Source organism: Phoca vitulina, unplaced genomic scaffold, assembly GCF_004348235.1.
Source record: "Phoca vitulina isolate PV1807 unplaced genomic scaffold, GSC_HSeal_1.0 scaffold2, whole genome shotgun sequence".
NCBI lineage: Eukaryota > Metazoa > Chordata > Mammalia > Carnivora > Phocidae > Phoca > Phoca vitulina.
Window position 1 is genome coordinate 89,710,465 of NW_022589705.1, and position 16,220 is coordinate 89,726,684.

The window sequence follows — 16,220 nt, forward strand, 5'->3', positions numbered from 1 at the left end:
GGTGGAGCATGCAGCTCTTGATCTCGGGGTCATGGGTTCGAACCCCACATTGGGTGTAGAGATTACTTAAAAATAAATTATTTCAAGAAACAAACAAAAAAATAGGGGAGATGGATCAGATACCCTCCCCTGGGGACATGAATGCTTCCCTTTGTAGAACTGTTAGGGACAGAGGTGCTGAAAGGGGCCCCCAGGACCTGGCTCATGGTCAGTGCCCACCAATGGTAGTTCTGGCTATTGTCCCGTCACCCTCGCCTGGTCTCCAGAGCCCTCTGTTCACACAGTCCATAGGCTGTGCAACTAGACCCGGGAATAGGAACAAGTTTCCCGGAGCCACACAGCCCCCACTGGCAGAGACCTTGAGGAAGGGAAGCATCTGCCTGCTCAGTGGCCTTTCCCCTTGACCGGCTCCGTGTGGGCCAGACCAGAGCAGAACCATCAGCCCCAGCCTTTGGGGGGTGGGGTGCCCAGACTTACAGCTGCATGAAGTTGTACATTCGGGGCGGGGGGAGGTGCAGGGAGTCCACTTCTTGGCAAAGAGCCTCAGAAACCTCCCTGGGCCTCCCCGTCCTGACTCTGCCCCTGCTCCTTCTTCCATCCTCTGCTCTGCCTGCTGGGAGTCGGATCAGCTCAACACTTATTCCCTGAGCACCTACTCTGTGTCCAGCCAGGCAGGAGGGGGGGCAGTTTCGAGAAGCGGGAGCCCGCCTCCCACCGCAGCAGGGCAGGTGGCGGGCCAAGCACAGATAGGAGTCAAAGCAGGATCTGTGAGTGAGTCCAGCCCTGCCACTGGTCAGTCGCTTGCCTTGGGCAAATCGGTTTCCTCTTGTCACCACCCCTTCCCTGCTTCACCGTGAGGATTTGATGGATGCATGTGGATAAATATGCCTGGTGCTTCGCAGGTGTTCAGAGATGAGCTCCTTTCCTCTCTCCCTGGCAGGGAGAGGACAGGGATCTGGGGAGATCACCGCGAGATGAACAAAGTGCTGGAGGTAAGGCAGAGACTTGGTTCCACTGGAGAATCCGAGGGACGTCATGGCTCCTGTCAGCCGGCATCACTTCCCTGGATTCTGGTCACAGCCTCCAGTTTCTGTTTGAGGAACCCCACCCCCACTGTCAGTGCCTGGCTGGAACTATTTAAAAAGAGGCAGAATTTTTCCAGTCTTGCCAGAATGCAAGCTTGGCACCACTTTTTTACGAGCACTTGGACCAACACAGAAGGCATGGGAACAAAGAGGATAAAGAAGGAGAGATAGCTGATCTCATCACTTAGGCTGCTGGATTCAGCCATGCCTGAAGTCTTCCCTCTGGACCTCTGGAGCCAATGCATTCTCTTTTTTCTTGCCTTGTCTTCAACAGGTTAAAATTGTGTTTCTGTTGCTGAAAGCAGAGTCATGGTGAAGACTGGTGAGACCCCATGGGTCTGGATCACCTCCTCCTCCTGTCAAACTCCGCATCCCTGTCACCACTTTTGAGAAGCCTGTCCTGATTCCTCCAGGCAGGCTTAGGAGTCATGTCCATCCCCTGGATACATCCCAAGGCTGCTGGGTTGCACCACTATGTTTTCCCCATGAGCCTGGGAGCAGGGCTCTGTCTCATTCCTTTCTGGGTCTCCAGCACCCAGCATGATGCTTGGTGCATAGTAGGGACTCAGTAATTCCTACAAAATGCGCAAGTTGGAGATGGAGGTCTTAAGTAGCTGCGTAGGCAAATCACGTAGAAATAGTGAGGGGTAGTGAGCTGTAAGGGGCTTGGGCTTTGGAGTCAGACCTCCTTGAATTTGGATCTTGGCTCTCCCACTTATTAGCTCTGTGACCTTGAGCAAGTCATGTGATCTCTCTGTACCTTGGGTTTTCTCCTGAGGAGAAAGAGAAACAGTCAACTCCTCCCAGGTTGCTCGGAAGGCTGGGGGCAGGTAATGCAAATTATGGTCCCTTGGCGGGCTGGTGGGGACTGGAGCCCACAGTCAGCCGCTGGCTACATGCCCTACCATCTGTTCAGTGCACTCAACAAATGGGGAAACTGAGCACAGACAATAACTTGCTCAAGGTCATGAGGTTAGTAAATGAGCTTCATTCAAACAGGTGGCCTGGCTCCAGGCAACTCTACTGAACGGGCCAAGTGTGTAGGGAAATGTTTAAAAACCCAGGGGGAGCAGACTGGGCCACATTATAGCCACATAAATTCCCCTCCTCTCAGGCCCCAAGTCTGTGTCCACTTGGGCCACACAGGGCCCAGCCTCCCAGACCTGGCTATGACAACATCGTCTGGGTCTTAATCCCCTCCTGCTCTGGGGGCCTGAACTGACACTGTCTAAGCTGGTTGGTTCCCATGGTTTGCCAAATCAGCACGGGCTCCAGAGTGAGAGGTGGGCCATGGAGGGGGCTTGAGGCTCCTTGACCCCAGTCTTGAAGGTCAGAGCTCCTTCTCGGACAGAGAGGGGGAAATCCTGGTGTCAGTCAGGTCCCTGAGGTCCCTGAGACTTCCCCAAGCCCTCGGCCACTGGCCAAGGCTGAGCCCCTGTTCAAACACCTCACTGATCCCATCCCCCAGCTTGAGCCCCCATCCCCACCAGGAGCCCCCACCCTTGGCTTCATCTACTCAGCAACTCCAGTCCCTGAGACCCCTCCTTACCCCCAGCTGGCCTCCCTACTTCTCTCTTAGCCAAGGTGGGTTTATAGTGACTGTGTAGGCCTCTTACTTGTAGGGGCCCCTGTGAGGGTTGCTGGGAGTTACAGAGTGTTCTGGGAGGGGAGGCAGCCAGATCGCACTCAGGAAGCATTTTCCATTAAGTGCTCCTGGCACGCTGCCCAGGGAGATGTCAGAAGAAGGAACCCAAGTCTCTAGGCCTCCAGCAATTTGTTATGCTTTTCTTTATCGTTCTATCACTATTCATTTAATACACATTTTGTATTCTTTTTCCTAAGGGGGGACCCTTAAAATTGGACTGGCCCTGCTCTTACTCCTTCACAACACATCTCCACTGATGGCCAGACCATCTTGCTAAAGCAGCGTGTGATCTTCAAGGGCCCCCACAAAGCCCCTCAGGGGCTCCTGCTGCTTTTGGGGCGGGGGGAACGCCAAGCCCTCCTGTGATCCTGGGTGATCTGGCCACAGCCAGCCTCTGTGACAGTGTCTCCCACTGCTGGGACTCTCGCCCCCTCTGTTCAGCCACACAGACCTTTCTTTAGCCCCTCAGGCGGCTCAGCGCCTGGGCTTCCCCACCACTCCCTTGGTCTGGGAACTCCCCCTGAATGTTCAGGATTCCAGGTCAACAGCTCTTTGTCAGTGAGGCCTCCCTGAGCCCCAGACCTCATCAAACCTTGTAACATCTGGCCTTCCCGTCAATGCTGACCACACCCGTGTGAGATGGCCCTGCTCTGCCCCAGATGCCTCCCACCTCATTCACCAGGTTTTCAGGCCAAAAAGCTAAGAGCCCTGGATTCTTCTCATTCTTTAATACCCACATCTAATTGATCAGGAAGCCCTATGAGCTCTTCACAATACATCCATATCCATCCAGCCATGTCCATCCATCCAATCCAATCCATCCACTTCTGGCTACCTCTATGGCTACCATCTTGGTCCAAGCCCTGGGTTATTCCCAGGGTTATTATCATCTCATGTGGGTAATTCCAAATGCTCCTAAACTGGTTTTCTGTTTCTGCACTATTCTACAAACAGCAAGGAGAGGAATCCTTTAAAAATGTAAGTCACATTATGTCACTCACTCCCTTGTACAAACTCTCTGCTGGCTACCCGTCACAACCCTCATCGTGGCCCTGAGTGAGCTGGTCCCTGCCCACCTCTGCGACTTCATTCCTGCCACTCCATCCTCTCTGATGCTCCAGCCACACTAAATTTCCTGCTGTTTCTACAATACTCTCAGCTTGTTGCCACCTCAGGGCCATGGCCCGGGCTCTTCTCTCAGCCAGGGATGTTCTTCCCTCAGAATCTGCTTGGCTTGCTCCCTCAGTCCATTCAAAGAAGCCCTCCGTGGAAGGCAGCTTCAAAGATGGCCCCCAAGGTTCCACACCTTCTGCCCTGCCCTTGTGTAATCCCTCCTCTCAAGGGTGGGCAAGACTCAGGGACTTGCTTCTAATCCATGGAATACAGCAAAAACAATGGGTGTTGCTTTTCACATCGGGCTACAAAAGGACTGTGACTTCTGTCCTGCTGTCTGCTTTCTCTCTCCCTCCCTGGCTTGCTCTGAGGGAAGCCAGCTTCCGTGTTGAGAGCTGTCTTTGGAGAGGCCTATGTGGCAGGGAACTAAGGACACCCTCAGCCAACAGCCAGAGAGGAACTGAGACTCTCGGTCCAGTAGCCCACAAGAAACTGAACCCTGCCAACAACCATATGAGTGAGCTTGGAAGTGGATCCTACCCCAGTCAAGCCTTAAGATGACACCAGAGCCTTGGCCAACAACTTGACTTGGTCTGTGAGGAGAACCTGAGCCAGAGGACCCTTCCAGGCTGTGGGACCCAATCCACAGAAAGACAGTAGGGGCACCTGGGTGGCTCCGTCGGTTAAGCGTCTGACTCTTCAGCTCAGGTCATGATCTCAGGGTCGTGAGATGGAGCACCACGTTGGGCTGGGTATGGAGCCTGCTTTAGAGTCTCTCTCCCCCTCTCCCCACCCCCCCCCCACCCCCCCCCCCCGCTCAAGCACATGCACTCTCTCAAAAAAAAAAAAAAGAGGGAGACAATAAATATCTGTTGTTTTAAGCTGCTAAGTTTTGGGGCCACTTGTTACGTGACGGTGATTAACAAATACCCTCTCAGCCTGCTCGCCCCAACCTCCCGCCACTCTATCCCCTTACCCAGCTTTATATTTCTTTATAGCACAGTTGTTACTTCTGCATCTTTTCTGGCCCAGAGCCTGGCCCCATGCGGATGTTTAGTAATTACTTATGAATGAGCAAACAGGGGAAGGCATGCAAGATGCCCAAAGGGACAATGCCGTAGCTCAGAAGAGCCAGAAGTAGGGGGCTCAGGAGGGAGGAGGCTGGCTCACCCCAATCCTAGCTGTCCTGGAGGTTACCATCCTCTCTTAGCAGAGACTGGGAGTCCTGGTCTCCCACCTCTTCAGAAGGATGCTGGTCCGGGCCCAGGATTCGGGCCTCTTATGGTCTCTGTAGGAGAATGAGTCCCAGCTGCATACCCCATTCCAGACCGTACCTTCTGGATTTCCTCTGCTCTCTGGACTTCAGGCCTGTTTTTCTTTGTTTGGTATGGAGATTTGCTAAATGCCTCACTTAGAGTGATCTAATTTTTATGCCCTTGTCAGACTTTTCACAAAAATAATTTAATAGATAAGAAAAGAATCCTATTCCAACCCATGTGACCCAATTTTTGTTTGGAAATGGTCCCCATGTCCATAAAAAGGAAAGGACCGCCAAATCCAATCCCCTCCCAGCCCTATCCCCACTGGATCCCAGGCTGTTGGGAGCCAGGAGGCCAGGGAACCTTCCAGCAAAAACATCGGGCCCAAGTCGGAACCTGGTGCCTGGGTCTGGCAAGGGCTGGCCGTGTGCCCAGCTAACTGAGCCATTTCCTCCCAGACTGGGGCAAGTTTCCTGCCCAGAGGGAACTGAACACACTCCCAGGCGGAGGGGGGGCTGGGTCCTGGATTGGGAGAAGGGGCAACCACAGGCATTTCCCCCACCTCAGCTACTTTGGAGCTGAGAGGCCCTCCTGGGGGTAGAGCGCAGAGAGCAAGGGATCAGAGATTGGGCTTGAGCTGTCAGTGGGTGGCCATTTCTGAAGGAGCTGAAACCACCCTGTCCAGCCTTGGGGCCAGCCTGCCCCCGTGTCCCAGGTGTGCCCTGGGGTGGGGAACAGAGAAGCCTACACCAGACTCTGTCTGCTTCCAGAAGTAGCCTTTGGGTGAGCATGGTGGCCTTTGCTGAGAAGCAGGGCTCGCCAGAACCTGGAATCCTCCAAGAACCTTCTCGCCTCACCGCCTTCCTGGTGCGTCCTCGGTCACTCCCAGACAACCTGACCCTCGTAGCCCTCTGGACACCCCCTAGCTAGGAGTCTTCTTTGCCCTGTGGGGCCCCTCCTCGGAAAGGGCCCTCAATCCCTGTGGGCCCGGTGCCCAGGCCAGGAAAACGTGGCTGTGATGGAACCTCAGGCTACTCTGCTCGCAAGGTGGCTGGAACCACATTCCAGAACCTTCCAGGAATGGACCTACCCTATTTTTTTATATGCACCTCTGTTGGTTTCCGTGGCCCCAGCTCTTCAACAAGAAGAAGGTAGCAGGAAGCACGCAAAGCACTTGAGCTTTGGGGGTCAGGCCACCCGGGCTCCAATCCTGGCTTTGCCACTAACTAGCTCTGTGACCTTGAGCAAATTATATAACCTCTCTGGGCTTCTCTGGGCTTTCTGAATCTGTTAAAAAGGGATAACAGTACCCGTCTCTTGGGGCTGATGTCAGAATGAAAAGAGATCATAAAAGTGCTTGGCACGTGGTAAGCATCCCACACATGGCCATTTTTCTTCTGACTGGCTCAGAGAGTGACAGCGACCCACCCAATGGCACACGGCAAGTAAGGAGAGGAGCTGGTACCCGACCTTTTCCCAGATACTCTGTGGCCTCCCTGGGCTGGGCCCTGCAGGGGAGATAGGGCTGAACGAGGATGAGAGAGCAAGGACCCTCATGGTCTTCGACAGCCTAGGATGGGGCGGGACACGGACACCGTCCACCCACAACTGCAAGTGGGTGCTAGACCATGAGTCCATGCCACCGAATCCCTGTCGCTTCCTCAGCCACCTCAATATTGAACTCCTAAACCCCAGGGGACCCAGTCCGCATGTATCCCCGGAACCTGCCCCAGCCAGAAGGGCTGTGTGGCCTCAGAAAAGCCTCTTTCCCTCTCTGTGTGTTCATGATTCTAAGCACGGGTTGAGAAAAATCATCTTTATTGTTGTTCATGGAGGAGGAGAGGGAGGCCAGTAAAGGGGGGCCATTCTGAGGATGCACTTCTCCCCCATTCCCCAACCCCCCTGGGGAAGGAGGGTCTGAGGGGGCTGTATGCATTGTCCATCCTGAGAAAAACAGGGCTTCACCCACTGGCCTCCTGGTGCCCCCCTTCTGAGGTCCCTAGCCCCAAGCCTTCACCTCCCTGCAGGAGCCCCCAGCGCCCACCTTGAGCTCCAGGTGGGGCTGGCCCCTCTGCTGCGGGGCAGTGTCCTGGAGTCAAGGCCTCCAGATGAGCCTGGGTGGGCCTAAGACGGACTTCAAGTCCTTGCTAAGGCAGGTCAGGAGGGGGCTGTGTCCTGGGGCTGGGCAGCTGCTGAGGGCTGGCGCTGGGACTGCCTTGGAGCTGACCCCGAAGGCCTCTGGGATGGAAAATCCTGCGGGAAGGTGGGGAGGCAGAGATGGAGGACCACTCAGTTCCCCCATCCTCTGGTGGGGGACTTCAGGCCTCTGATTACCCAGGCCCTTCCTCCCACTCGGGACCTCTGCGGGGTCAAAGGTTAACACCAGGAGGAAGAGGGGATTTCAGCTCCTTCTGCCCCCACCCCAAGAGAGGTCACCCCAGCTCTTCGTAAACTTGGGGCGTGGTGAGGCTCCTTGCACCGTCTGGGGCAGGGTCAGTGTCCGGGGGACGCTCGGGGTGGGGTGCCCACCTGTATCTGGCAAAGGTCCAGCAGAGTGCGGCTGCCTGCCAGGCACCAGAGCTCGCCCAGCAGGGACAGGAGGACTCCCAGGAGGTCCAGCCAGCAGCCCACGGTCAGCAGCAGCACGAAGAGGCCGCCCATGCGCACCAGCAACGTCTGGACGTGGCTCTGCAGGCCGGGGTGTTGCCGCTGTTCCTCTGGGGGGGAGGGGTGCTTGTCACCGCGTGCCGCCACACCTGGGGCCCCAGGCCACTCTCCCCTGCTGGCACCCGCGGTGGCTTCTCAGCTGCCTGCCAGCCTGGCTGATGAGGGCTCCCCATCAGGCCCCCATGACGCTGGCCAGCCTCATCCCCTCCCCATTCCCTCGGGGTGACAGCCACACTCAGCTTCTTCCAGTTCGCCGACGCCGTGCCTCCTCTCACCTCTGGGCTTTGGCGTGTGTGGTTTCCCCTGCCAGGACCTCCTTGCCCCCACCCCCCACCTCTCCCAGGGGGCTCCTGCTTATCCTTCAAAACCCAATCCAAGCTCCCGCCGCACGCCACACCCTTCCCTGAGCTGTTCCCTGTGGCTTCTGTCACTAGACTGGGCGCCCTGGGATGGCGGGGAGGGGGGTGTCTGGCCGTGGCTGGCCTCCCCAGGGCCTAGCGCGAGGATGCTGTGCCCGGGTCGGACAGCGGCCCATGAGTGCCCAGGTCCCCCGCGGTGGCCCTCACCCTGCATGTAGATGACCAGCAGGGCGTAGCAGATGACGAGCGGCATCCAGAAGCGCACGGCGTCCGAGGTGGTGGGGAAGTCCCGGTTGACGAGGGCCACGGCCGCCAGGTTGCCCACAGCGAAGGCCACGGCCAGGGCGCGGGCCAGCAGCCGCGGCAGGTGCGGAGCGCCAGCCAGCAGGCCCAGGCAGACCCCGCAGCGCTGCAGGCCGCGGTGCGGCTCGTAGAGCTGGCAGGCGTGGCGGCAGAGGCGCCGGGCGCCCGCGCTGAGCAGGGCGGCCAGCCAGAGGCCCAGCAGCAGGCTCAGGGTGCGGCGAGGGGCGCCCTCCTGCAGGAAGCTCAGGCCGCACGTCAGCCCGCAGCCCAGTGAGTACTGGCTCAGCAAGTACAGCCGCAGCCTCTCCCCCTCGGAGCCCTGCGCAGGGGGTGGGGGGAGGAGGGAGCAGAAGAGGGGCCGCGGTGGGGGGGGCTGCCTCTCCCACGGGGGCGGGGGACGGGCCAGGCGGCTGTGAAGGCACACAGACCGCTCTGTAGGAGGCTGGGGCCAGAAGGAACCCTGGGAATCGTCCCCAAAGAAGGAACACTGCCTTCGGGTCAAGCCCTGCCTGGGACCACTTCTCCCTGCCTGGTCTCCAACACGATTGTTACTCGCTGAAGGTTGGTGGCCCGGAGCCTTGAAGACCTGGGTTCAAAGCCTGACTCTACTTCTTGCTGGTTGACCTGGGACAAGCCGCTCACCCTCTCTGAGGCTTAGTCCCCCCATCACAGCAGAGCTTTACCCCCTGTGATTGTGAGGATGCGCGAGATGACGCACCCAAAGTATCTGGCAGGGCGCCTGGCACGTGGGGAGCTCCACAGCCCGGAGCTGCCACCGCCCGTGGCCTGGGGCTTCGGGCCACTGCGGGACTGTGCTCCCAACCCCCAGGGGCAATCTGCACTCTCCAGTCTCAGTCTTACAGAAAGGGGGTGGTGAGGAGACAGGCTGCTCCGGCTGGGCCCAGCTTCCTGTGTTCTAAGGGAGAACTAGGGCCCAGGGCTGGGTCGTGACTCACCTCCTCCGGAAGCCTTACCTTGCCCAGGGAGAGCAGTGTGGAGACAGCCCGGAGGGAGAACTCAAGCACCACCAGGGCGGCCACCCGGGCCCCCAGGACGGTCAGGATCAGGGCCAGCCCGGCCAGGTGCACCATCTCCAGCGAGGCCCACTGGGCCTGCAGCCGCTCCTTCTCCAGCCGCCGCTCGGGGTTGCTGTCGGGCAGAGCGGGCGTGGGCAGGGGCAGAACCACCAGCCTCGGCCCAGGCAGCGGACCCCGTGCCCCCAGAAATGCACCCTGGGGACGGGGTTCTCTTCCTTCCAGCCCTCCCCCATGAGGCCAGAGTCAGCTCAGGGCGCAGGGCCCAGGGAGGGGCCCCGAGTGGGCTGGGTTGGCAGACACTCACTTGGCACAGTTCACAAAGAAGTAGACCTTCAGGAGGCTGTTCAGGACCGAGACTCCACTGGCCCCGATGAGGCCTGAGGGGCAGGAGGGAGGGCAAGCGAGCTTGGCAGGGTGACAGGTGGTGGGAGACCCACGTGGGGGGTCCACCCTGCGGGGGGCCCAGAGCTGCCCGAGGGGCGGGGCTGCGCGGGATGAGGAGGCGGCGCTCACCTTGAAGGACAGAGTCGAGGAGGCCAGAGCCCCACTGGAGGGAGGGGAGGCTGGGGAGCCAGGAGGGGAGGGATGGCAGGAAGAACATGGCTGCCGGGAGCAGCCCCAGCCTCCGGCCAGGTCTGCACCAGAGAGACCGACGTCATGGGGCAAAGGTGTCAGTGGAGGGAGGGGAGGGGCGGGGAGGGGTCAGAAGCCGGGGGGTGGGGGGATGGGGGAAGGGAGGGGTCAGAAGTCCGGGAGGGGAGGGGTCAGAAGTGGGGTTGGGGGAGGAGGGGAGGACAGGGGAGGGCCCGGGAGGGGAGGCAGGGGCCTTACACCTTCAGGGCCGCAGGGTTATGGGCCCAGGGAGCCAAGCGGCTGCTCAGGGCCTCCACATTTGGGCAGCATGACACGGGGGGCATCTCCAGCACTGGTCTCTGGCCTCTGTCCGCGCTCAAGTTGGGGGCCCACTTTTTCAGCCTCCGCTAGGGCTTGCCCCACAGGGCCTTCCCGAAGCCCCAGGCGTCGCTGTTGCCCCCACCCCCAGCCTTGCTTCTGGGCTCTGCCCCCTCAGCCCCAGTTCTGGAAGGCGGGGTCTGTGTCCCCACAGCCTGAGGCTCAGCGTCCTCAGCCTGAGGTCTGGAGGGAGGGCATCTATCCCCCCACAGCCTGAGGCTGAGATCGGGGTCTGGGTCCTCTCCCTCAGCCACGGGGCAGCCTTCCTTGACGGCCCTCCCCGTGTCCACTAGGTGGCAGGCCTCAGTCGGGATGGAGGCGGTGGGGTGCGACTGGCCTGCCCCAAAACTTTTGGATCCTCCTTTCCCAACTGAGGAGAGCGAGCCAAGGGTGGGGGTTCACGGGTGGCGGAGACTGAGGCTGCCAGCAGAAGGGAGTCGTGGAAGTAAACAAAATAGAAAACTTTATTGGTTTGGAGTGTGCAGTAGGGGTGCTGTGCCCTTGGAACGGCAGACGTGGGGTGTGGCGGTTCAGGCTGCTTGACCTGGGCCAGTCCTGTCCCTTCCAGGTACTCAGTGTCCATGTCTGAAGCACAAAGGTCAGCGCGGGCCTTAGGAACATACTCGCTGGGGGAGTGTGGCTGCAGCTTGCGGAAAGGGCCCGAGATGAGGACACCTGCCTCCGCGACTCACCTTAAGCAAGTCACTTCCCTGCCCCGGGCCTCAGCCTCCTCATCTGAAGAATGGGCACCGCAAGAGCTCCCTTTCAGAATGGTCATGAGGCTTTGTGCAAACGCCCCCAGTGCTGGGCATCTAGGAGGCCCTCAGTAAAAGCTCTCAGCTGATGTTATAGGCTGAACTAGCCCCCCCCCCCCACATTCATATATTGAAGTTCTAACCCCCAGTCTGTGACTGTCCTTGAAGATGAGGTCTCTACAGAGGTAACTAAGTTAAAATGAGGACATTAGGGTGGGTGCTAATCCAACATGACTAGTGTCCCTATTAGAAGAGATTCGGACACAGGCACAGAAGGAAGACCATGTGAGGACCCAGGGCCGCCAAGCACAGAGGCCTCAGAGAAACCAACCCTACTGACACCTTGATCTTGGACTTCCAGCCTCCAGACTGTGAGACAAGATCTGTCGTTTGAACCCCTGGTCTGAGGTGCTTTTTACGGCAGCCTGAGCTCACGAACACAGGTGTGACACGACGGCCTCCTGGTGCGTCCTGGGGCCTCCCCATGACTAGTGACACTCAGGGGCCCTCCAGCCCCCGGGTCCTGGCTCCTGCCAGGGGCACCAGTCTGCACTGGGCAGAGCTAAGATCCAGTCCTGGTTCCGTCCCTTCAGAGCTGTGTGGCTTTGGTCAAAGCACTTCACCTTGCTGAGCCTCAGCTTCCTCTTGGTAAGAGAGGATTTCACTGTCTCGTCCTGTTTGAGGACTAAGCAAGCTGATGCATGTGAGTGACCCAGCTCGTGGTGACGGTCATGCCCCGGAGCGGTTATTGTAATCACGGGTAAGGCTCTGGGATGAGGTAACCCAGGCAGAGAGGGAAGAGAACTTGCCGGAGAACAGAGTGCCTGGTGATCCAGGGCAGAGGCTCAGGCCCTGAGTGGGCCAGGGGTCTCGGTTGACCAGAGCTGTCCACACTCTCCTCGGACGTGTGGCAGGGTCTGGGCCTGTGGCCTGCTCTGAGACGGCCATTGCCAGCCGGAGCGGGCCGTCGCTTCCTGCCAGGTCCCGGGCTGTGTCAGGATCCGGGGATGACGGATGCTGCCTAGGTGCCCTGGCGCTGGCCCCGCGCGGCCAGTTTCCGGAGCTCATCCCAGAAGAGCATGCTGAGGATGGTGTGGGGGCCCAGGCGCAGGTAGGCCGGGCCCAGACCCTTGTAGAGTGCCAGGGGGCCCTCCTGCCGCCAGATCTTCACCAGGCAGTCGGCAAGTCCACCATACAGCTGGCCCTGGGGACAGACACGGGGCGGAGGTCACGGTGGGGGTCATGGAGCCCTGGCTGCCACAAGCCGGTGTGTCTGTGTGTGGGGGCTTCTGCAGCACGTCAGCAGACTCTCCCCAAGCTGGCAACTTACAGAAAGGTGGCCCTTTAGGCTGTGACATTTACGAAGAGACCTCTTCCTCCAGGCAGCCACAGCCCATGCCCCGGGGGCCGAGCTTTGGCTAGTGGCACACGAGTGGATTTTGCCCCGAGCTCAGCCTTTGGAGGGCACCTTTGTGTTGAGCACAACCCGCGCCAGGGTACGGGGTGGCCCGTGTGTGTCTGCCGGGCCGTGGGTCCAGCCTGGATTCCTGGCCCGGCTCCTGCACTTAGCAGCTGGGTGACCTCAGGCACGTCACTAGATCTCCCTGACCTTCCATTTCCTCATCAGGAAAATGAAGGTGGTTGTGAGGCTAGAACAAAATCCAGGTGTGAACATGCTTAGCCCATGCCCGGGACATGGGTGCTCAGCAAACAAGCTGAACCAATGTGTCTGCGTGTGTGTCACACGTCTGCATGTCTCCGGCTCTGTGTGTGCGTGCTGGGGCGTGCTCTCCAGCTCCCCACATCCCCCCCGCACCCTCCCCTGCTCACTCTGCCAGTTCCGTCCACGGGCTGATTGTAGAGCCGTGTGCTGACCACGTCGAAGGGGGTCATGACGGCAGCCACGGCGACGCTGCTGATCATGCCTCCAGCCAAGGCTACCAGCCAGCTGTCTTCCGGGAGCCACTGTGGGGACGGGACAGACTCTGACCCCTGCAGGTGCCCACCTTCCCCTCCCGGCACTTGGGGGCTGGAAGAGCTGGGGGTAAGGGGACAGACCAGGCCCCTCCAGCCATCGCCCCGGCCCAGCTCCTTCACAGCGTCAGGGCTCGCTGCCGGCCCCCACCCCTGCTGGGCACAGGGGCAGAGCCGGGGTCCTCAGCTTTCCTCGGGGGCCCTGTCCGTCCCCTCCCCCTGGGCTTCCCTAGGTGGGGGTCCGGCTGGAGATGTCGGGGTGTGATGAGGGCCCGCACAGGGAGGAAGGAGGCAGAAGGCCCTGACTTTGTCGTGTCCGTGGGCAGACACAGGTGTCCCTGGCTCACCTGCTGCTCCTGCACCCAGGCCTTGGCAGAGGCAAAGGTGGCCAGCTGGGCCGCGGAGCCGACCATGACTCTGGGCACGGCCCCACCCACGCCCCGCCACAGCCCTGCCAGGCCCTGCTGCCGCCAGACGGTCTCCAAGGCACCCAGAACACTCTGTGGGGGAGAAGAAAGGCACCGGGTCACTGGGCAGCCCCTGCCAGCCCACCCGGCCCAGGGGGCTCTGGGGAGTGACAGTTCCTACCTGGTGATGGTGCTGGTGCCCCACGGCCATCGCGGCCACCGTCTGGGCCTGCAGCTGCGTTTTGACCTGTGAGAGCAGATGTGACAAAGGGACCGGGCGAGCTGTACCCCGACGTCCAGACCTCCAGGAGCCCACACCCCCAGCTTAGGGGGCGTGGGGAATAGGGTTGGGGGGGCTCTGAAGTCGGCCTGGGTCTGCATTTGACCTTCTCCCGGCCTCTCTGCTCCCGCTGGACAAGCTGTTCTGACTATGCAGGATCATGACTATTCGGCATCCAGCCTAGGACGTGGGGGCCTCGCTTATTCTTAACTTGCTCGGCCACACAGGAAGACGGGCCACCACGCTGGGTTTGAGCCAGCACCGGTCCTGCCACCCTCTGCCCCCCCGCCCTCCGGCCCAGGTCCAGTGGAGCAGGGACCCCAGGAGGAGCATCGGGGCAAGACTCCGGTGCTTTGGCCCAGGGGCGGATTCCAATCCCCTCGCAGGGATGTTCCCGGAGCGACCCCACCCAGCCTGCCCCACCCCACCTGGTACCAGAGTCAGCCTGGAAGGCTCCAGAGCCCCCGAGGGAGCTGGGTCATGCGTCACGGGGTGGTGGAGGATGGAGACAAGGCACTCACCAAGTAAGCAGGGCTCCCCACAAAGGCTCCCAGTGCCCCAGCCACGGCGCCCGCGACCACGGTGCCACCAGGCTGCTGGGTGAGGCCAGCCTGGCCCGCCAGGCTGTAGCAGTAGAAGCGGACGCCATTCATCAGGCCCTGGTAAAGGAGGCCGGCGGCCAGCCCCTTCTGCAGGCCACACAGCCCGTCTGCACGGACCACAGCTGCCACGGAGGCCAAAAAGCCCCTGTAGGGCCGTGGGTAGGTGCCGCGGGCCTGCAGCTCCCCCTGCAGCTGCAGCCTCGTCTTCACCACCTCTAGGGGGTTGGTGAAGACGCAGGCCAGGCAACAGGCCGAGGCGCCCAGCACCAGGTCCACAGCTGGGGCAACCGTCTCCATGGCCTCTGTTCCTGAGGCTGGCTGTGCCCGGGTCAGGGACATGGGCACAGGCCCTGGGGTGGTGGCACTTAGGCTGTCCGCACCCCTGCACGGCCACAGGGCTGGGGACCAAGGGGGCCTGGGGCCATGCCTGGAGGGCAGAGGTCCCAGTCGGGTAGGCTGGGTGGCTCCTGGTCTATCTCGGGAGTCCACCTGCTCTGCTCAGCCACCCGGGCTGGAGGAGCCTGGGACACGCCCCCGCTGGCTCTGACCAATCCCAGCTGTCGCTGTTGTCCGCACCTCCCGGCAGGGGTGTGCCTGGACCCTGGGATCTGGGGAAAAGGTCACCTGGGGCAGGAGGGAGATTGGGGGCGGGGAGAAGCTGCCAATCAGCTGAGACACCTCCTCCTGCTTTTCTGGTCTTCCTGCCCTCCCTCTGGCCCTGGGGTAAAGGGCTGGTGGCCCTGGCCCCACCTCTGGTCTAGCCAGTCCTGCGGCAGCTCAGAGCCCCGGGCACAGGGGCAACCACCCGGGGAGGCTCCTGAAACCTCCTGAAACCGCGTGCCCAGGCAATGCAGCAGCTGTCCACAACCACCCTGCGCCGTCCTTGTGCTCCCCTTTCCCGGCCTCGGTCTTCCAGTCTGGCTCCCACGGTCTATGGTCCCACTGTGAGGGAGAGCAGAGGGGGCAAAGGGCTTCTCGAGCCCTGTGGAACTGATTTTGAATCCCAGGCTCTGCCATCTATCATGTGTGACCCTGGGCAATCACTTCCTCTCTTGTAGCTCCAGTCTGTTTGTAAAATGGGAATATCAGTACCTACCTCAGAGGATTTTTGGAGGACTAGAGATGTGTGAAGAACATGCCTGGCACAGGGCTTCACCCAGTAAAAGATGGTCCACATTCCCCACCCCCACCCGCCGCCACTTCTGGCTCCTTTCACCCCGTCCCTGCCTCCCAGGACTTCAGGGCCCTTGAGCCATGTGTCTCAAAGAGTGGCCTGTGGCTTTGGTCACTCACCCCATGTGGACTTGCCCCCCTGTCCTGCCCCCCTTCTGGGCTGTAGGTTTCCAGAGGAGAGGCCCTGGCATGGAAATGGCCCTTTGTCAGAAGGGACCTCACACGCCTGGGAGCCAGCACCACCCTGCCCACCTTGGCCTCTGTCCCCAGGGCAGCCCTCTCCTGCCACGGACAGCCCGCATCACCCAAGTCCTAGTCAGAACCAGAGGCAGAGCCACCCTGCCTGGAACCCACCTCGATAGCCTCCATGCCCACCCTTCCCAGCACGCACCCCTGTCCTCCCAGGTGTGAGGGCCTGGAGGTGGCAGTGCGGGGTGCTTGAGCGCCTCAGGGCACCTTCCCCTTCCCCACCTGGGCCTGGTAAGCCTGGCAGCACCCTCTGGCCAGGCCCCAGGGTAGCAGCTCAACAAGAAGTCTGGGGACAGCTTGGACTCTCCTGAGTTTATCCCAAATGGCTGGCCCTTGCCCCCAGAGCTGGGGAGGCTGGCCG

The 16,220-nt window shown here is 60.4% G+C and overlaps 2 protein-coding genes across 2 annotated transcripts; both read right to left on the reverse strand.

The window, feature by feature from the left end:
* Positions 1 to 7,203: 7,203 nt before the first annotated feature.
* On the reverse strand, positions 7,204 to 10,136 carry TMEM82 (transmembrane protein 82). Its single transcript, XM_032418459.1, has 6 exons — positions 9,982 to 10,136; positions 9,773 to 9,845; positions 9,406 to 9,580; positions 8,336 to 8,750; positions 7,632 to 7,819; positions 7,204 to 7,355 (listed from the first exon to the last, which is right to left on the reverse strand). The coding sequence occupies exons 1-6, from the start codon at positions 10,067 to 10,069 to the stop codon at positions 7,260 to 7,262; spliced, it is 1,035 nt and encodes a 344-aa protein (XP_032274350.1). The 5' UTR covers positions 10,070 to 10,136; the 3' UTR covers positions 7,204 to 7,259.
* Positions 10,137 to 10,704: 568 nt separating this feature from the next.
* Positions 10,705 to 15,580, reverse strand: SLC25A34 (solute carrier family 25 member 34). Its single transcript, XM_032418473.1, has 5 exons — positions 14,357 to 15,580; positions 13,737 to 13,802; positions 13,496 to 13,648; positions 13,005 to 13,139; positions 10,705 to 12,378 (listed from the first exon to the last, which is right to left on the reverse strand). Exons 1-5 carry the CDS (start codon positions 14,774 to 14,776, stop codon positions 12,196 to 12,198), a joined length of 957 nt encoding a protein of 318 aa, XP_032274364.1. The 5' UTR covers positions 14,777 to 15,580; the 3' UTR covers positions 10,705 to 12,195.
* Between the last annotated feature and the right edge of the window lie 640 nt (positions 15,581 to 16,220).

Coding starts and splice junctions, on each gene's coding strand:
- TMEM82 (XM_032418459.1), bottom strand. CDS start 10,069: ATGTTCTTCCTGCCATCCCTCCCCTCCTGGCTCCCCAGCCTCCCCTCC. Junction 9,846..9,981: donor CCTCGACTCTGTCCTTCAAG/GTGAGCGCCGCC, acceptor CCTGCCCCTCAG/GCCTCATCGGGGCCAGTGGA. Junction 8,751..9,405: donor CACTGCTCTCCCTGGGCAAG/GTAAGGCTTCCG, acceptor CCCCCTGCGCAG/GGCTCCGAGGGGGAGAGGCT.
- SLC25A34 (XM_032418473.1), bottom strand. CDS start 14,776: ATGTCCCTGACCCGGGCACAGCCAGCCTCAGGAACAGAGGCCATGGAG. Junction 13,803..14,356: donor TGGGGAGCCCTGCTTACTTG/GTGAGTGCCTTG, acceptor CTGCTCTCACAG/GTCAAAACGCAGCTGCAGGC. Junction 13,140..13,495: donor CCTGGGTGCAGGAGCAGCAG/GTGAGCCAGGGA, acceptor CCGTCCCCACAG/TGGCTCCCGGAAGACAGCTG.